At 54.0% G+C, this 14,633-nt stretch overlaps 4 protein-coding genes across 4 annotated transcripts; 2 read left to right on the forward strand and 2 right to left on the reverse strand.

Annotated features, from left to right (window-relative positions):
- Positions 1-69: 69 nt before the first annotated feature.
- On the forward strand, positions 70-4,813 carry BO70DRAFT_387697 (uncharacterized protein; the record flags this gene model as incomplete). Its single annotated transcript, XM_025545924.1, has 9 exons — positions 70-519; positions 550-730; positions 770-1,315; positions 1,391-1,630; positions 1,698-2,962; positions 3,015-3,140; positions 3,193-3,395; positions 3,450-3,745; positions 3,815-4,813. 9 exons carry the CDS (start codon positions 70-72, stop codon positions 4,591-4,593), a joined length of 4,086 nt encoding a protein of 1,361 aa, XP_025399008.1. The 3' UTR covers positions 4,594-4,813.
- Positions 4,814-5,570: 757 nt separating this feature from the next.
- Positions 5,571-6,795, forward strand: trr1 (thioredoxin-disulfide reductase TRR1; the record flags this gene model as incomplete). Its single annotated transcript, XM_025544806.1, has 3 exons — positions 5,571-5,592; positions 5,691-6,590; positions 6,665-6,795. The coding sequence occupies 3 exons, from the start codon at positions 5,571-5,573 to the stop codon at positions 6,793-6,795; spliced, it is 1,053 nt and encodes a 350-aa protein (XP_025399009.1).
- Positions 6,796-7,533: 738 nt separating this feature from the next.
- Positions 7,534-11,169, reverse strand: aof2 (putative lysine-specific histone demethylase Aof2; the record flags this gene model as incomplete). Its single annotated transcript, XM_025545925.1, has 2 exons — positions 7,534-7,931; positions 8,028-11,169. 2 exons carry the CDS (start codon positions 11,167-11,169, stop codon positions 7,705-7,707), a joined length of 3,369 nt encoding a protein of 1,122 aa, XP_025399010.1. The 3' UTR covers positions 7,534-7,704.
- A 1,018-nt stretch (positions 11,170-12,187) lies between these two features.
- Positions 12,188-13,936, reverse strand: BO70DRAFT_362665 (TVP38/TMEM64 family protein). Its single transcript, XM_025543369.1, has 3 exons — positions 13,220-13,936; positions 12,749-13,168; positions 12,188-12,690 (listed from the first exon to the last, which is right to left on the reverse strand). Exons 1-3 carry the CDS (start codon positions 13,687-13,689, stop codon positions 12,330-12,332), a joined length of 1,251 nt encoding a protein of 416 aa, XP_025399011.1. The 5' UTR covers positions 13,690-13,936; the 3' UTR covers positions 12,188-12,329.
- Positions 13,937-14,633: the final 697 nt, after the last annotated feature.

Genomic DNA, 14,633 nt, shown 5'->3' on the forward strand with positions numbered 1-14,633 from the left:
CGATTGACACCCTTCCAATTGTCGTGCAGAGCCTCCTTCAACAGAGATACCCGGTGTCACCCCAAAATCATGGCCACAGAAAGCTTCCGAGCACCTGCCAATGGTGACCTGATGTACCCGCAACAGACGCCCACCAATGGCTCCCACTCGGCTCCGTCGCACAGAAGGCAGACGTCCCATGTCGTCAAGCCTGCGCCAGATTACTACGAAGACAACGAGTTTTATGCCAGCAATCCAACCGTCTCGAGAGCACCATCAGCGCCCTACGCAGCGAATTCAGGCAGAGCTCATGGGCGCCAGAAGTCGCGTTCGAATCCCACTAGAAGCAAAAGCTACCGAAGAAACGTGGACCCGGAAGAGGAGATGGACTACAAAGACCAGCCACCCGTGTCGGACCCGTCAGCATGGGTGGATGGCAATGCGAGATTATCAGCACCAAGCGTTGCGAAGCAGGGAAACGATCTCAGAGCATCACCGTCATCGAACGGCCAGCCATCGCCAATGAGCAGGTCAAGTACTGTACGCTCTTCAGCAGCTACGGCGGAACAGCGACACGATTGGGCTTCGGACCGGTCGCCCCTCCAGAAGCTCGAGGTCACTTTTACCGGTATTAGCAAGGAAGAGAAAAGAGCGCGCGCTCTAGAAGCTGAGATGAAACTGAAAGAACGGATGCAACGGAAAGCTGAGGCTGCGGCATCGGGCCAGTCTCCTGAAACTGAGGAGCTTGCAGGTCAGAGGAAGCCAATGCCAGAGGCATCCCAAAGAACAGCACCCGGACGGACAGGAGTACCAGGCCGGCCTGCCAAAGGTGCCAAACGACCAGTCCACCGGCGTTTCGCTTCCGAAGCTGAGGCAAAATATACCCCCCCAGGACAGGGCCCATCTGAGAGGACCAGACCCACCCGCAGCAGAGCGCCTTCTCTACCGTACTCTATCCCGCGTCCCTTGGAAGACCCTCCTCAGTATACCGATGAAGCACAATCGGACGAGACGATGACCAAGAACGGCAACGATTCTAGGCGTCCAATCCCTCAAGCCCAGGGACATCCCATGGGCCCACGGGCGATGAACCAGAGCAAGCCTCGGGTATCACGGCCTCAGACTGCTGGCTTCCAGGACCCAGCCCTCCCAGAACAGCCTATGATGACTTTCCCAAACAGAAAGCCTGCTCCCGGACTAGCACCATATCCTGACTTGTCGGCCCATCACACGAGGTCACCCCCACAGCCTGCCCCAGAAAGAGACCTCCCCGTCCCAGGAAAGGGTTCCCCACAAGGGATTATCAAGAATTCCGCTGGCACAGTACCAAATTTCAGTACACCCATGACCACCAGCTTGAATCGAGAGGCGAGTGAAAATGCTGCTTTGGCACTCCTGACTGGCGCCCCAGAATCAAATGCGCCGGCAAAGCCCAAAGTCTCTTTCAATGTGCCACCCCCTACGCCCCCTCCCCTATCGGAATGGAAAACCGCATCAGTGGCAAGACTTGGCGCCTCCGATTTTGATTTCCAACGGTTTGATGCGGATCGAAGCAAAGCTTGGTGGGATACTGGGGCAAGCACTAATCGCCGGCGCAGCCGGGCTTTGCCAAATGAGTTCGCTCAGAAGCCACCCACCCAAGGTCAAACAGGTAAGAATATTAGTTATAAGTTGTTAATCAAAACAATCCGGTTGCTGACATGCTTTGGTGTGCACAGCCCACAAGCGCTTCCAGCCATCTCTCTTTTTGCAAAGTGGACCGTTGCTCCGATATGCAGGATTGAAGCGGGTTCGAATCGATGGGCCCAATGGACCGTTCAACAAGGAAACTTGGCGAGGAAGTATCCTGATTGTGACCCAAGACTCGCGCTCCTGCTATGAACCACGGCCGAATCTGAAGCTGTTCGCCCAACCGATGGACCTCCTCCCCCCTCCTCCCGTTCAGGTTAATGGCGAGGATGCTGAACTCGCGCCCGAGTATATTGATCCGACGGCAGGGCTGATGAAGTTGGGTCGGGACGGACGTCCTCTCTATGTCAAACCCGTGGAACACCTCATGGAGGAGGTGGATCTTTCGCTCATCGAGAACGACGATGGCATTTACGAGTTGTCGCCAAGCATTGTGGACTACAGCAGCGAGGGCGTCAAGCAGCCCGTGCCAGCTAATAGAGTGCACTCCATGGACGGAGAGACAGCCGGGAGCTATACCGAGATCGCCGGAGCTCGTCTGTATGCCGACCCGGGACGAAATGTCACGTTCTGGAAATTCAATATCGAGATCGAGCTGGGGCCTACTCAACAGCGGGTCGCCTACCGTCTGAACCAGGGACCGGCTTTGGGTTTCTGGGTGCCAGCGAGGGGGCAGTCGATGAACATCATGTTCCATACCGGCAACGGCTTCAGTCCAGCTGCAGATTCCAACAAACTCAGCGGGCCTGACCCTCTGTGGCGAGATATACTAAATGAGCACCAGACTCGCCCGTTCCATGTCATGATCGGTGGTGGTGATCAGATATTCAACGACAAGGTTATAGCGGAAACGACTCACTTCCAGGAGTGGGTGAATATGAAGAATCTGAGCGAAAAATACGAGTCGCCTTTGACCCCTGAATTCAAGGCAGAGCTGGAAGATTTCTACCTGGAGAATTACTCCACGTGGTTCTCTCAAGGACTCTTCTCTCTTGCCAACTCACAGATCCCCATGGTAAACATGTGGAACGATCATGAGATCATTGAAGGATTCGGCTCCTACCCAGAAGATTTCATGAACTCGCCTGTGATTTCCGGTCTCGGCAGTATTGCGTTCAAATATTACCTGCTGTTCCAGCATCACAGTGTTCCGGAGGAAACTGAAGCAGAGGAACCCAGCTGGCTTCTCGGAGCCCAGCCTGGACCCTATATTAACCAGAGAAGTCGACACTTGTTTATGTCAATGGGTGACGGCGTGGCTTTCCTTGGGCTGGATTGTCGAACGGAACGAATGGTGAATTCAAAGATCGTCTCTGTGATGTAACCTCAACGCTAACAAAAGCCAGACTGACGAGATCCTTTGCGAACAAACATGCGATCTGATCTGGGACAGATGTCATCGGGAGATTGTCAAGGGTGAAACCAAGCACTTGATAGTGTCTCTGGGCTTGCCTGTTGCGTATCCCAGAGTGGTATGTTGCATCTGTAAATCAACACCTAGTGTGTGTTCTAACTTTCCCGCAGGCAATGGTCAGGAACATTCTCAACAGCCGTAAATCCCTCGGCAAAACCGGGCTCTTTGGTGGGTTGATGGGCAAAAAGGCTGGCAAGATCGAGATCTTCGATGATCATTGGACGGCCAAGCATCACAAGTCCGAACGGACTTATCTGATTGAAGATCTTCAGGACCTTGCTGCGGAGAAATCCGTCCGAGTGACCATCCTGAGGTAAGGCATCATTACCACGACTGAAAAAGACACATCTAACAGCACCTGCTACAGTGGCGATGTGCACCTCGCTGCCATTGGACAGTTCTACTCGAACCCCAAGTTGAATGTGCCCAAGGACAAGGATTATCGGTATATGCCGAACATCATCTCCTCTGCCATTGCAGACATGCCGGAGACAGACATGGTCTCGGACACGCTCAACAAGCGCAACCGCGTACACCACATGGACACCAACACGGATGAGGACATGCTCCCGATCTTCACGCACGACGTGAACAACAAGGCCCGCAACAACAAGCGGTTGCTTCCTCGACGGAACTGGTGTTCGATCCGTGAGTATCAGCCTGGTAAGTCAACATTCCCTTAACGCTCCATCGTAGTTGATGTAAATCATACCATGATCTGACCAAACTCAGGCTCTACCCCACCAGAGACACCGCAACTTGCAGCCGAGGAGGAGCACCGCCCAGCAAAGCTCAAGCGAACACTCTCCTTAACTCGCAACGATAAGCCCCCGCGCGCAGGTCTCCTCCGACGTCTCTCAATGCGCGGCCCTCCCCCGACAAAGGAGTTTAATCTCGGTCCACCCCCGGACAACCGACGGATGAGCCTGGACGGCCCCTTCCCACCCCCCTCGACAAGTGACACGCAGTTCCCTGCCCCAGCCGAGTTCAAACCGGGCCCCTTCATGCGCCGACCCACCAACCTCAGCCAAAAGTCGGCCAAACGCGGCGATGAGGGTGCAGGAGCCTTCATCAACCTGGAAGGCGGACTCTCCATTACCCTCAACCTAGAACTCAACCCCAAGGACCCAGCGGGAATCACCACACCGTACAAGCTGCTTGTCCCGGCTCTTCGTTGCGACGGCGCTGAATTCGACCCCCCTGCCTCGCCCGTCCGGAAGGGCTGGAAAAAGTGGTTGGGCGTGCGCAGAAAGAAGGAAGACAGGGCTGCGGTGGAGGATACCGAGGCGGAGAATGGGTTTACAGATGATGAAGATGAGGATGCGCTTGATGATGATGACGATGATGATGAGGAAGTTCAGGGGACCTTTGAGATCGCCGAGGGAGGGATCCTTCCGCCAGAGACCCTGGTACCCGTGAGTCTGGAGGATATGGATGGGGATGCTGATGGCGAGGAGAATGCGGAGAAGGAAACACCAAAGCGGAGAAAGTGGTTTGGACGGTCGAAGTGAGGGGAACTAATTTTCGTGTTTATTTCTTTTTCCCCATGTGTCGTTGTCCCTTGTCACCCTTTTTTCTTTTTTCTTTCTTTCTTTCTTTCTTTCTTTATTTATTTATTTCTTTCTTTCTTTCTTTTTTTTTTTTTTGAATGTTTCCTTACGAGCGACGATTGACGATTGACTACGATGCCGACGATAATGATCTATGAGTTGTATGTGTGGTGAAGGGGAGAGGGTGATTCTTCGGCGGTTGTGTATATGGTGAAGAGGGGGGGTTGATGCTTTCATGTGACTTAAATGCGTTGATATCTAGTCTCGTACGTACAAAAATTGATCTACATGTTTGTAATCAAGAGATGTAGCTTTTGCTATAGTTTGTACTCCGTACGGGGGTAAGTATTGCTCTTATATGCCAAAGAAGGTCTCAGCCAGACGTATAAGGTTAGTCAGCACCGGCATAGGGACACGTGCGATAAGCGGCGGTCTCGGCCAGGGGCGGTTGGTAAGCAGATTCACGTGACCCGGTCTCGGCTGGGATGATTTGTGAGCCGGCGGCTGGTTCGTCCGGTTCTCGCGCCTTCCTTTTGGAGTTGTTATCAATCAGTGTAGCGGTTCTCACTTGCGCGTATCTGCATAATTCTTAGCTAATCTCCGCCATCCAGCCTTTCTTCCCTTCTTCCCCCCCCCACCGCGCCCTCCAACGCCCCTCTTCGCCTCTTCATCCGCGCCCATAATTAAACCCCCTCCTCCCCCTCTCTTCCTCCTGTCCTCTTCTTCTCTCCTACTTATACTCAATCCACTACCCCCTCAACACCGCCAATCTGTTTTCCTCCGCTTTCCGTCGCTTCTCCTTCTCCACCCTACGCTCCTCCTTCGGATTGACCGCCGCCGCCGCGTCGTCCCTGCATCAAAAATCCTCTCCTTCTGCTTCCGTCCTATCAAACCCGCTCTCGACGCCCCTCCGCGTCAATTCCACATCGTCTGCCAGAATGGTGCACTCCAAGGTCGTTAGTAAGTGGCCCCTCTGCGGCAATGGCCAGTGCTGGCCAGTGCTGGCCGACCATCGGCGGGCAACAGGGGATGAAAGAATCTGACCCGAGGAACCATAGTCATCGGCTCCGGCCCCGCCGCCCACACCGCGGCCATCTACCTCTCGCGCGCGGAACTGCAGCCCGTCCTCTACGAGGGCATGCTGGCCAACGGCACCGCCGCGGGTGGCCAGCTCACCACCACCACCGACATCGAGAACTTCCCCGGATTCCCCGACGGCATCGGTGGTGGAGAGCTGATGGAGAACATGCGCAAGCAGTCCGTCCGCTTCGGCACTGAGGTGATCACCGAGACCATCAGCAAGGTTGACCTGTCGCAGCGGCCCTTCAAGCTGTGGACCGAATGGAGCGACGGTCCTGAGGACGCCCCTGCCCGCACCGCCGACGCTGTCATCATCGCGACCGGCGCCAACGCCCGCCGTCTCGACCTCCCCGGTGAGGAGAAGTACTGGCAGAACGGTATCAGCGCCTGCGCCGTGTGCGACGGTGCTGTGCCCATCTTCCGCAACAAGCCCCTCTTCGTCATCGGTGGTGGTGACTCCGCCGCCGAGGAGGCCATGTTCCTGGCCAAGTACGGCAGCAGCGTCACCGTCCTGGTCCGTCGCGACAAGCTCCGTGCCAGCAAGGCCATGGCCAACCGTCTCCTGGCCCACCCCAAGGTCACCGTCCGCTTCAACTCCGTCGCCACCCAGGTGCTCGGTGAGGAGAAGCCCAACGGCCTGATGACCCACCTGAAGGTCAAGAACGTCGTCAGTGGCGAAGAGGAGGTCGTCGACGCCAACGGTCTGTTCTACGCCGTCGGTCACGACCCCGCCACCGCCCTGTTCAAGGGCCAGATCAACCTCGACGAGGAGAGCTACATCGTCACCAAGCCTGGCACCAGCTACACCAGCGTCGAGGGTGTGTTCGCCTGCGGTGATGTCCAGGACAAGCGCTACCGCCAGGCCATCACCAGTGCCGGTAAGCTTCTTTCTTTCTTTTTTTTTTTCTCCAACTTCCATCTCGCATGCACCAGCTAACAAAATCTCTCTCAGGATCCGGCTGCATCGCCGCCCTCGAGGCCGAGAAGTTCATCTCTGAGCACGAATCCCAGGAACCCGCCAACGAGACCGAGGTTCCCGCCGACGGCAACGCCCCCGAGTACAAGCAGAACCCCCTTCTCTAAGCGACTCAATCTTCTTCCCCCTCCGTCGCCAACCAGACCCCATCGATATCCCCACCAATACACCCACACCCACCTAGATGATCTTTCATCTTCATCTACATCATTATACCTACCTGCCTGCCTATCTAGCTAGAGCTAGCTAGACCTAGACCTGTGGTCCAGTCGCCAGCTTATGTTTCACATCTCATTAGACTTTTTTTTTTACTTTTCATATTACATATATCTTTCTTTTTTTTTACGGCAGCTTATTACTAGACTTCAGCGATTTTGTTTGTTGCTTGTGGTTTCACAACACGGGTTTCTGATGATGGGGTTTGCATGATCGAGATCGTGTGATAGTTGGTTGGTTGATTAATTGATTAATTGATTGACTGGCTGACTGGCTGACTGACTGACTGACCGACTGGATCACATTGCATCATCTTCCATACAAAGATGTGAATAGAAATAGAGTAGAAGGAGGACACGAAATTATAGAGGAATTTTCTAGAACATCTCATTTGATTTGCTTTGATTTCGGGGTTATTTTTGTTTTGTTGACGTCGTATTGGGATGGATCTACATACGAACATTCATCTATTAGTATATATCTATCCATCCGTAGTACGGAATACACACCACACTACATCATGATACATAGAATGGAGGTTGTGTCTGGGTAGTTTGCATTACAGGATTGAATACTATGCTGAGTTGAATAGTTGAAGGGATGGATAGATAAATACTCTATATGATATAGCAAGGAGTGTCAACAAGGCCACGAAGATAAAGGAGAAGATATTTAACATTTGTTTTAATAGAACATGTATTAGTATAGAGAAACAATCGTCTAGCCACGACGAGAGGTAGGTAGGTAGGTGGGTAGGTAGATAGATAAATGTACAAGGGTTAAGATGGCAATGAAGTATTCTACAAATCCTCTGGATGGGTATCTGTCTCATCCACCGCAGCCGAATGGCCATTCACCTGCTTCGGAGCACCATTGACCTTCGCTTCCATACTCGGGGGCAACGACGGTGTGCTCGCCTCCCGCCTCGTCGGGATATCAGTTGCGGGGGGATGGTCACCATTGGTTTGAGGGACATCAGACACGAGGGAAATAGTCGTGCTCTCGGTAGAACGATTGGTCTCCCTGACTGGAGGGTTGACATTATCATCCGACGATGCCAGAGTTGGTTTTTTGGAGGGCTGCTGTTGCTGTTGGTTCCAGCTATCGAAGGGGTTAGCGGCACACCACCTCTCCTTGACTTGGTAGGATTTCTTCTCCCAGTCCGCATTATCCCGGCGCCAATGGTTCCAGATCTCAGCGTTGGTTTGCCGGTTCACCTCGTTCTGTTCGAGGTATGGCCGTTTCTCTGCCTCGTCGGCTTGTCGCCACATGAGGCCGAGTGCTTGGCGGATCTCGTCGCGCGCGGCCTTGGCGTCGGGGTCCTTCGTGGCGGCCCGGCGGGCTTCGTCACACTGCGCACGACATCGGACCCAGAAGTCCTTCTGGTACAGGAGAAACGGGTTCAGGGCGGTTCTGGCCGGTCGAGCGGGCGCGTGGCCTATCTCGGAATAGATGGCAGCCCACATGGCGTTGTCATAAGCGTCCTGGTGCGTTATCCGGGCGTTGTTCGGGGACGGCCCTGCGCCGTTAGACAAGGAGGGTTCTTTTCGCTTCAGACCAGACGATGACGGGACATCGGTCTCGATTGTTTTGCTTTTTTCCGGGACAAGCGGATTGGGTAACTCAACCGGGCCCATGATAGATTCGAATACTTCCGATGCGGCACGAAGTCCGGACAAGTAGGCACCATGCACAGTGGCCGGGTGGGTGCCACAGGTGGCCTCCCCCGCGAAGTGCAAGTTTCCAATCGGCTTGGCCATCAAATCGTAGTCTCCTGGAAGTGCCTGGGCGGCCACGTAAGAGTAGCTTCCTCTTGTAAACTTGTCTGTACCCCAGCGAGTGACGATTGTCTCCAAGGGATCGGGAACGGCCACATGTTTGAACACATTACGAAGCTGACTGGTTACTTCCGCAATGATTTCAGCATCAGGCGTGCGTTCTGCCTGATGTGCGGCATCTCCAGCCATAAGAGCAATCAGAACTGGAAGACCGGTGGTCTTCATACAGTTCCAAAACAAGTAGAACCGACCGCGGTTCACCGTGTATTCTTCTTGCACCATGCTGTCTCGGTCCGGAGGTTCACGCAAAAGCCCGAACATATCTCTTTCAGTGTCCCAGAAAGGCTCATTGAAGACCAGTATCACCTTGTTCATGACGCCAAACCCCAGCCGGTCGATCGCTCCCGATTTCCAGTCTGGGAGAGGGGGAGAGAACTGTATAGAGCGATGCTTCAAGACGCCCAGGGAACCCGTAAAGACAACTTTGTCGGCGGCGAACGACTCACCGTCCTCGCAGTGAACAACTGTCTTATGCTTTTTGTCGTCCGTAGACTTGTAAGTGATGTTGGAAACGATTTTGTTCGTACGGACGTCGAGTTTGTTGGGAAGCGACCATAGTCCATAAGGTAGTTGCTGGTACCCGCCTATCACCTGCGAGTGCTCGCCTTCGAACTCGTTACCCATGTCTTGATCCCATCCCGAGAGACTTAGCTTGCCAATATTGGCAGCGTTCGCGTACTCCAGGTTGGCCATGTGCCAGTTGAGCAATCGCATGTCTCTCGGAGTCAGCGGGAGCATACGCTGGTACTGCCGGACGCCATCATTCATCACAGCACCCAGGGTCTGGAATTGCGACGCTTTAGATACGGGGTCTAGGTTGACAGTGTCATTCACAGAGACCCCGTCATTCAATGCCCAGCCCATGGTCTGGCAAGCGAGGCTGGTCGGATTCTCTTCGATGCGTTCAGAATCCGCCAAAGGAACACCGGTCGACTTGATTTCCGCAGTCTTATGGCCGACACCGCGTCGAACCCGTTTCGCGGGAAATAGGAGTCCGATGGTCCCAGCAGCTCTCGCCTCTTCATATTGCCTCACTGTAAGGCCGTCACTCCTCGTCACATCCCGGCCTGAATCGATCATATCCCGGTCGCCCTCGGCGGTGGGCACGATGACCGACTTGTGCCGATAAAGTCCCGAACGGTCTAATATGTCGTTGTATAGCATTTCGTCCGTGGCATCCCGAGCTTCATCAACCGCCGAGCCATCTATGTCATAAATCGTGGATATATCGCGCAGGAGATGGTACGGCAGAGCGAGTTGGCCCCGGATAATCTGATCTAGCGGATTACCCTGGTGAAAGCCAACGATGATCTGGGCGCCCATCTCGACCTTGGGAACCAGCCCTGGAGGCAAAGCGGATGACTGAAGGCTCCGTAAAGGATGCGAATATATACGACCTCCAATCCTGCGCCTTCCCTCTAGCAAAATAACGCGTGGCGACGTTAACGGGTCATGGTAATGTTTGAATAGGCCTTCTAGATGTCGTGCACAACCCAAGCCTGCCATTCCTGCCCCGATTACGACAATCACAGGGCCCTCCCTCCGTCGACCTTTCTTGGGAGGTAGAAGAGCTGGAGGGATCTCAACACAGCCAAAGTTGATGTACCCGTTCCGGACGAGCCATTCGTATGCGAAAGAAGCCAGATTCATCCAGCGATAGTCCTTTGCGCATCCCATGGCCTCCTCTTGAGAGACACTCACCATTGGATTCCGAGTCCACAATCGCAAGATACCATTTCGGATATTCAAGTAGACAGTGACGTGGAGGTGACACAGATGATCCTGAAGTGCCTCCTGCTCTTTTCGGTGAAGAGCGTACGGGTTGAGTCTGGACGCATGCGCCGCCGCGACGCACTGTTGAGCGTAGATTGCGGTGGGCAATCTTGAAGGAATGGAAGATCGTGGGCGATACTTCACGGGCATAGGCTGACTGTCGGTGCCTTTGGCGTCAGACAAAAAAGGATGAGATGATACGGTATTGACGAAGGTTAACGGAGACGTTGACTTGGGTAGATTGGACCCGGGGATAAAAGAAGAAGTGATCTCTAGACCGTTCGCTACGCCATCAACTGAATTTGTCTCGGGGCGGTGGGATGCACGTGTACCACTCTGAGAGCGATCCTGGACCCTTTCGAGAGGGATATCCTTTGCTTCTTTGAACCCATTCACAGCACTACCGTTGAGGGTGGGTTTAGCAAAAGCAGCCCTGTGTCCATTTGGCAACCCGTTCAGGTGTGGATCCCCGGGTTGCTTTGCAGGAAACTGCGACGGCGGGCCCGTTGCCGCGAAGGCATGCCGCGGAGCCAGCCAGGGAAAGTGCCCTCGACCAGTGACATTGCTACCTGCGGGAAGGTATTGGTCCAACTGACTGGTTTGATGGGCATGGCCATCTGGACCCTGTGTCCCGATGGCGGCGGCAGTTTGCATACTTGCTGGCAAGGGAGGTCCTCAAATGTATTATAACACCGAAAGTGACTCGACCGCTCCGCGAGGAAGCTACACTGACAGAGACAAGAGGATGACTGAAGGATATTCTCAGCCTCCCATTTCATGCGATAAGTGGATAACAAGCCCCAGCCTATTCATCCATGGTGGGCTCCATCACGAGATATCCTTATAGTTGGGACAGGAGAGACGGCTTGGGATGTATGTATAAGATGCCTAGAAAGCGTGTCAGAGATGATCCGCGCCATGCTAGAAGATAGGAGAATGCCAGATGAAGCTCCACGAAGCCACACTGGAGGTAGGAGATGGCCAGTTGACTTACCCGTCGAGTGGACTTGGTCTGGGCTAGCGAGGGGCAGGAAAGAAGGGACTTATCAGCAAACCCATCACGGCTGCTTGCTTGCCACTGGCGCAACCCTAGAGGGGGGAGGAGGAGGGGCCGGAGATGGCGACTGACTTACAGAGGAGAAACAAGACGACAGGCAGCGAATCAAGGGCGAGGCGACAAGGGAGAGCCACGATGCAAAGGCTGAGGCTCAGCGCTGAGCAGTACAACATTCAGTAGTGGTGAAGAAGAAGTGTTGCGGGCGGGACTTTCGAGCGGTCTTTTGCTGCGTACTTCTCAGTCCGGTCAGGCCATCTCTCGCTCTCCCTGCCGGGTGGCATGCAAAAATCATTCTATCCCATTCAACTGTCAGTACGGAGTACGACTACTAGCAAGCACGGCTATCTACTGCATGCCGAGTATTCCCTTTTCCTGATCAGCGCCAGAGATCGAGATACCCCGGCAACTGCATCCTACCAGGAGGAAGTGAAGGAGTGAAGTTCACGTGACCTCACCGCAGGAACCATCCAAATGTGCCCACAACACTGAATCAAACACCCCTGGGATGGCCACAAAGCATCAGTGCAGTTACCAATATGACTACAAGAGCCAACAACCAGCAGTGGACGGTCTAGTGGAAAGTGAAATGCAGGACCGCAGAAACAAACCACATGTAAAAAAAAAAAAAAAACAAACATCATTATTTACGATGCATCAGGGTTGCCTATCCGTTAAAATCTGTGTCGTCACCTCGTAAGAGCAGTTCTATCGTGTAAGTATAGGTCGCCACCAAGGTCCCTCGGCAGAATAGCTGGACCTATGAGTCCTGGGGCTTGCGCACGTGAGAATGCAGGGTGTATGTCTCCTCATCCTCCTCGTCTCCGTCCCGGAACACGTCCGAGTCGTTATCTGTAAACTCATCCCGATATTGCTTGTTACGGCTGGGCGACATCTCGCTGCCACTCTCATCGTCCATCGCAAGGTCTACATGGTCATCATCCACGTCTGTGAATCCGATCCGCTCTTCTTCATCACGGGCCAGGGTGGTGGCAGCGGTGTTGACGTCTGGATCTTCCGAAAACGCGTCATGGGGACGATGGGCCGCATGGTCGGCCTGTAGAGACTGTCGGATATCCTCCCGTTCTTTGGCCTCCAACTCCTTGGCTCGAGCCAACGTCCTTGTCGAGCAAGTTAGCCTGTATACCGTGACTAGCAGAGATGCTTCCTGGGTCCTACCTTCTATAGATATATAAGCCCGTGAAAATCCCAATAGCAACCGAGACGATGATACTGCAGACGTTCACGGCCTTGGAGCCCATGCTCATCTCCTCGTTATTGTCCGACAAGACACGCAACCTGCTCCCAATGAATGCAGGTACGAGCAATTTGGGAGAAATGATGGCCGTCGCGAGACCGTACATCAAAGGATGCACCGTTGGGAAGGTTGAGACAGCACCGTTGCATACAGAATAGGGAAGCGGACATAGACGAATCATGCATAGCAGCTTCAGACCGTCGTACTTCAGCGTCAGCGCAAGAGCCGCAAATCGTTTGTCGCGTTCCATCAGGCGGTGGACGAATCTAGACAGGATGGTCCGAGACACGATGAAAGAGAAGGTCGACCCGAGAATGGTCGCAGACGCATAAAGGAGCCATCTAGCAAATGTGTCAGCTCGCCCACGGTCTCGATCGGAGCAGCGGACTCACCCTTTCCATATGCCAAAAATATAACCCGCCATAGTTCCAAATGTGGACCATCCAACCAACGGTGGGAGAGAGACAAAGAACACGCACAACCACAGAACAAAATAAGCCAAAACCGAGTGCTCCCACTGTTCAGCCACCGGCTGAAGCCAGATGAAGACCTTCCCCGTGAAGACAAGAAACCCGATTCCCAAGAGATTGGCCAGCACCACAGCGGCCACCGCCCCAACTCTCTGCCAGAAATTCATCTTCTTCCATGATGTCATGATCCGGCGCGACATCTGAGTCGCTTGGTCAATGAGCTGATCGCGCAGACTAACTACCTGCCCACCGGAGCGACTAGCAGAATTTCGCCTGCCCGGGGCCCGCCGGCTCCATGGGGGATAGGCATTGTCTTCCGACGGAGAGAGGGGTTCTGGAGAGGAGGCTGAGACGGAGAGGGCCCGCGCAGTAGACATATAATCCGCGGGCATCTTGAGTGATGAGGGATACTGGAGGCAGACTGTATATATCTATTCGTCTATCGGTACCTCGAGGTGGTGGCACGGCCCCGGGCAGAGATCGGCGGAGGCGAGCGGATTGCTTGCGTTGAGGAACGGGCGCAAACCAGAACGGCAGCGTTGCAGTGCGAACGTGTCAGATTCCTGGCAACTCTTAAGGCGAAGCAAATGCCCAATGGATTTAAGAAAGGGGGGGGGGGAGCGTGGTGGATCAGTCGGGCGTTGTTGAGCCCTCGTCTAGAAACGAGGCATGGGGGGATGGCGGAAGATGCACGTCCACGGCGCGGTGATGATGAAATGCAAGCGTTACGTGGGAGCAATGGGCAGTTGCCAGTTGGAGAGGGGGGGTGGATAGGGAGGTGGTGTAAGGAGGAATTGAGTAAATCAGATGTTGCCCGGAGAAGTAGGGACCCAGACAGCGAACAGAGAATCGGGAATTGAGGAGATCGAAAGAGCGAAGCCTTAGCCAGGAGCTCCGAAGTGCTCCGTTGTTAGTCCAAGCATCGAGGGGGGCGTCAGCCTGAAGGCGGAAGCGGCACTGAAATCATCGATCGAAGGATCTCTCTTACTTAGTCAGGGTCGCTGGGCTGACAGCGGCTGTCTCGTTACCGGTTACGGGTACGGTACGGGGCGGGTGCATCACGAACGGGCGATGCTTCAGATTAACCGTAATTATTATTATCGTTCTGGTTCAGGTTACCTTGGGTACTATTCAGGGAGTCAAATTAGACAAGATGATGCTGCAACGGTCTGCCAGTGAGCATGCAGTGTCATGGACAGATTGGCAATCTTGCCGTCTTTGATTATTATGATTTCCTCTTTAAATCATCCAATACCTATGCCGGCAGATCGACCTCCTTAGTTTGAGTGGTGACTGGAGAGGGATCATGGATCATGGATGGATGGATGGTTCCCTT

The sequence above is a fragment of the Aspergillus heteromorphus genome, assembly GCF_003184545.1.
Source record: "Aspergillus heteromorphus CBS 117.55 chromosome Unknown BO70scaffold_14, whole genome shotgun sequence".
NCBI classification, from domain to species: domain Eukaryota; kingdom Fungi; phylum Ascomycota; class Eurotiomycetes; order Eurotiales; family Aspergillaceae; genus Aspergillus; species Aspergillus heteromorphus.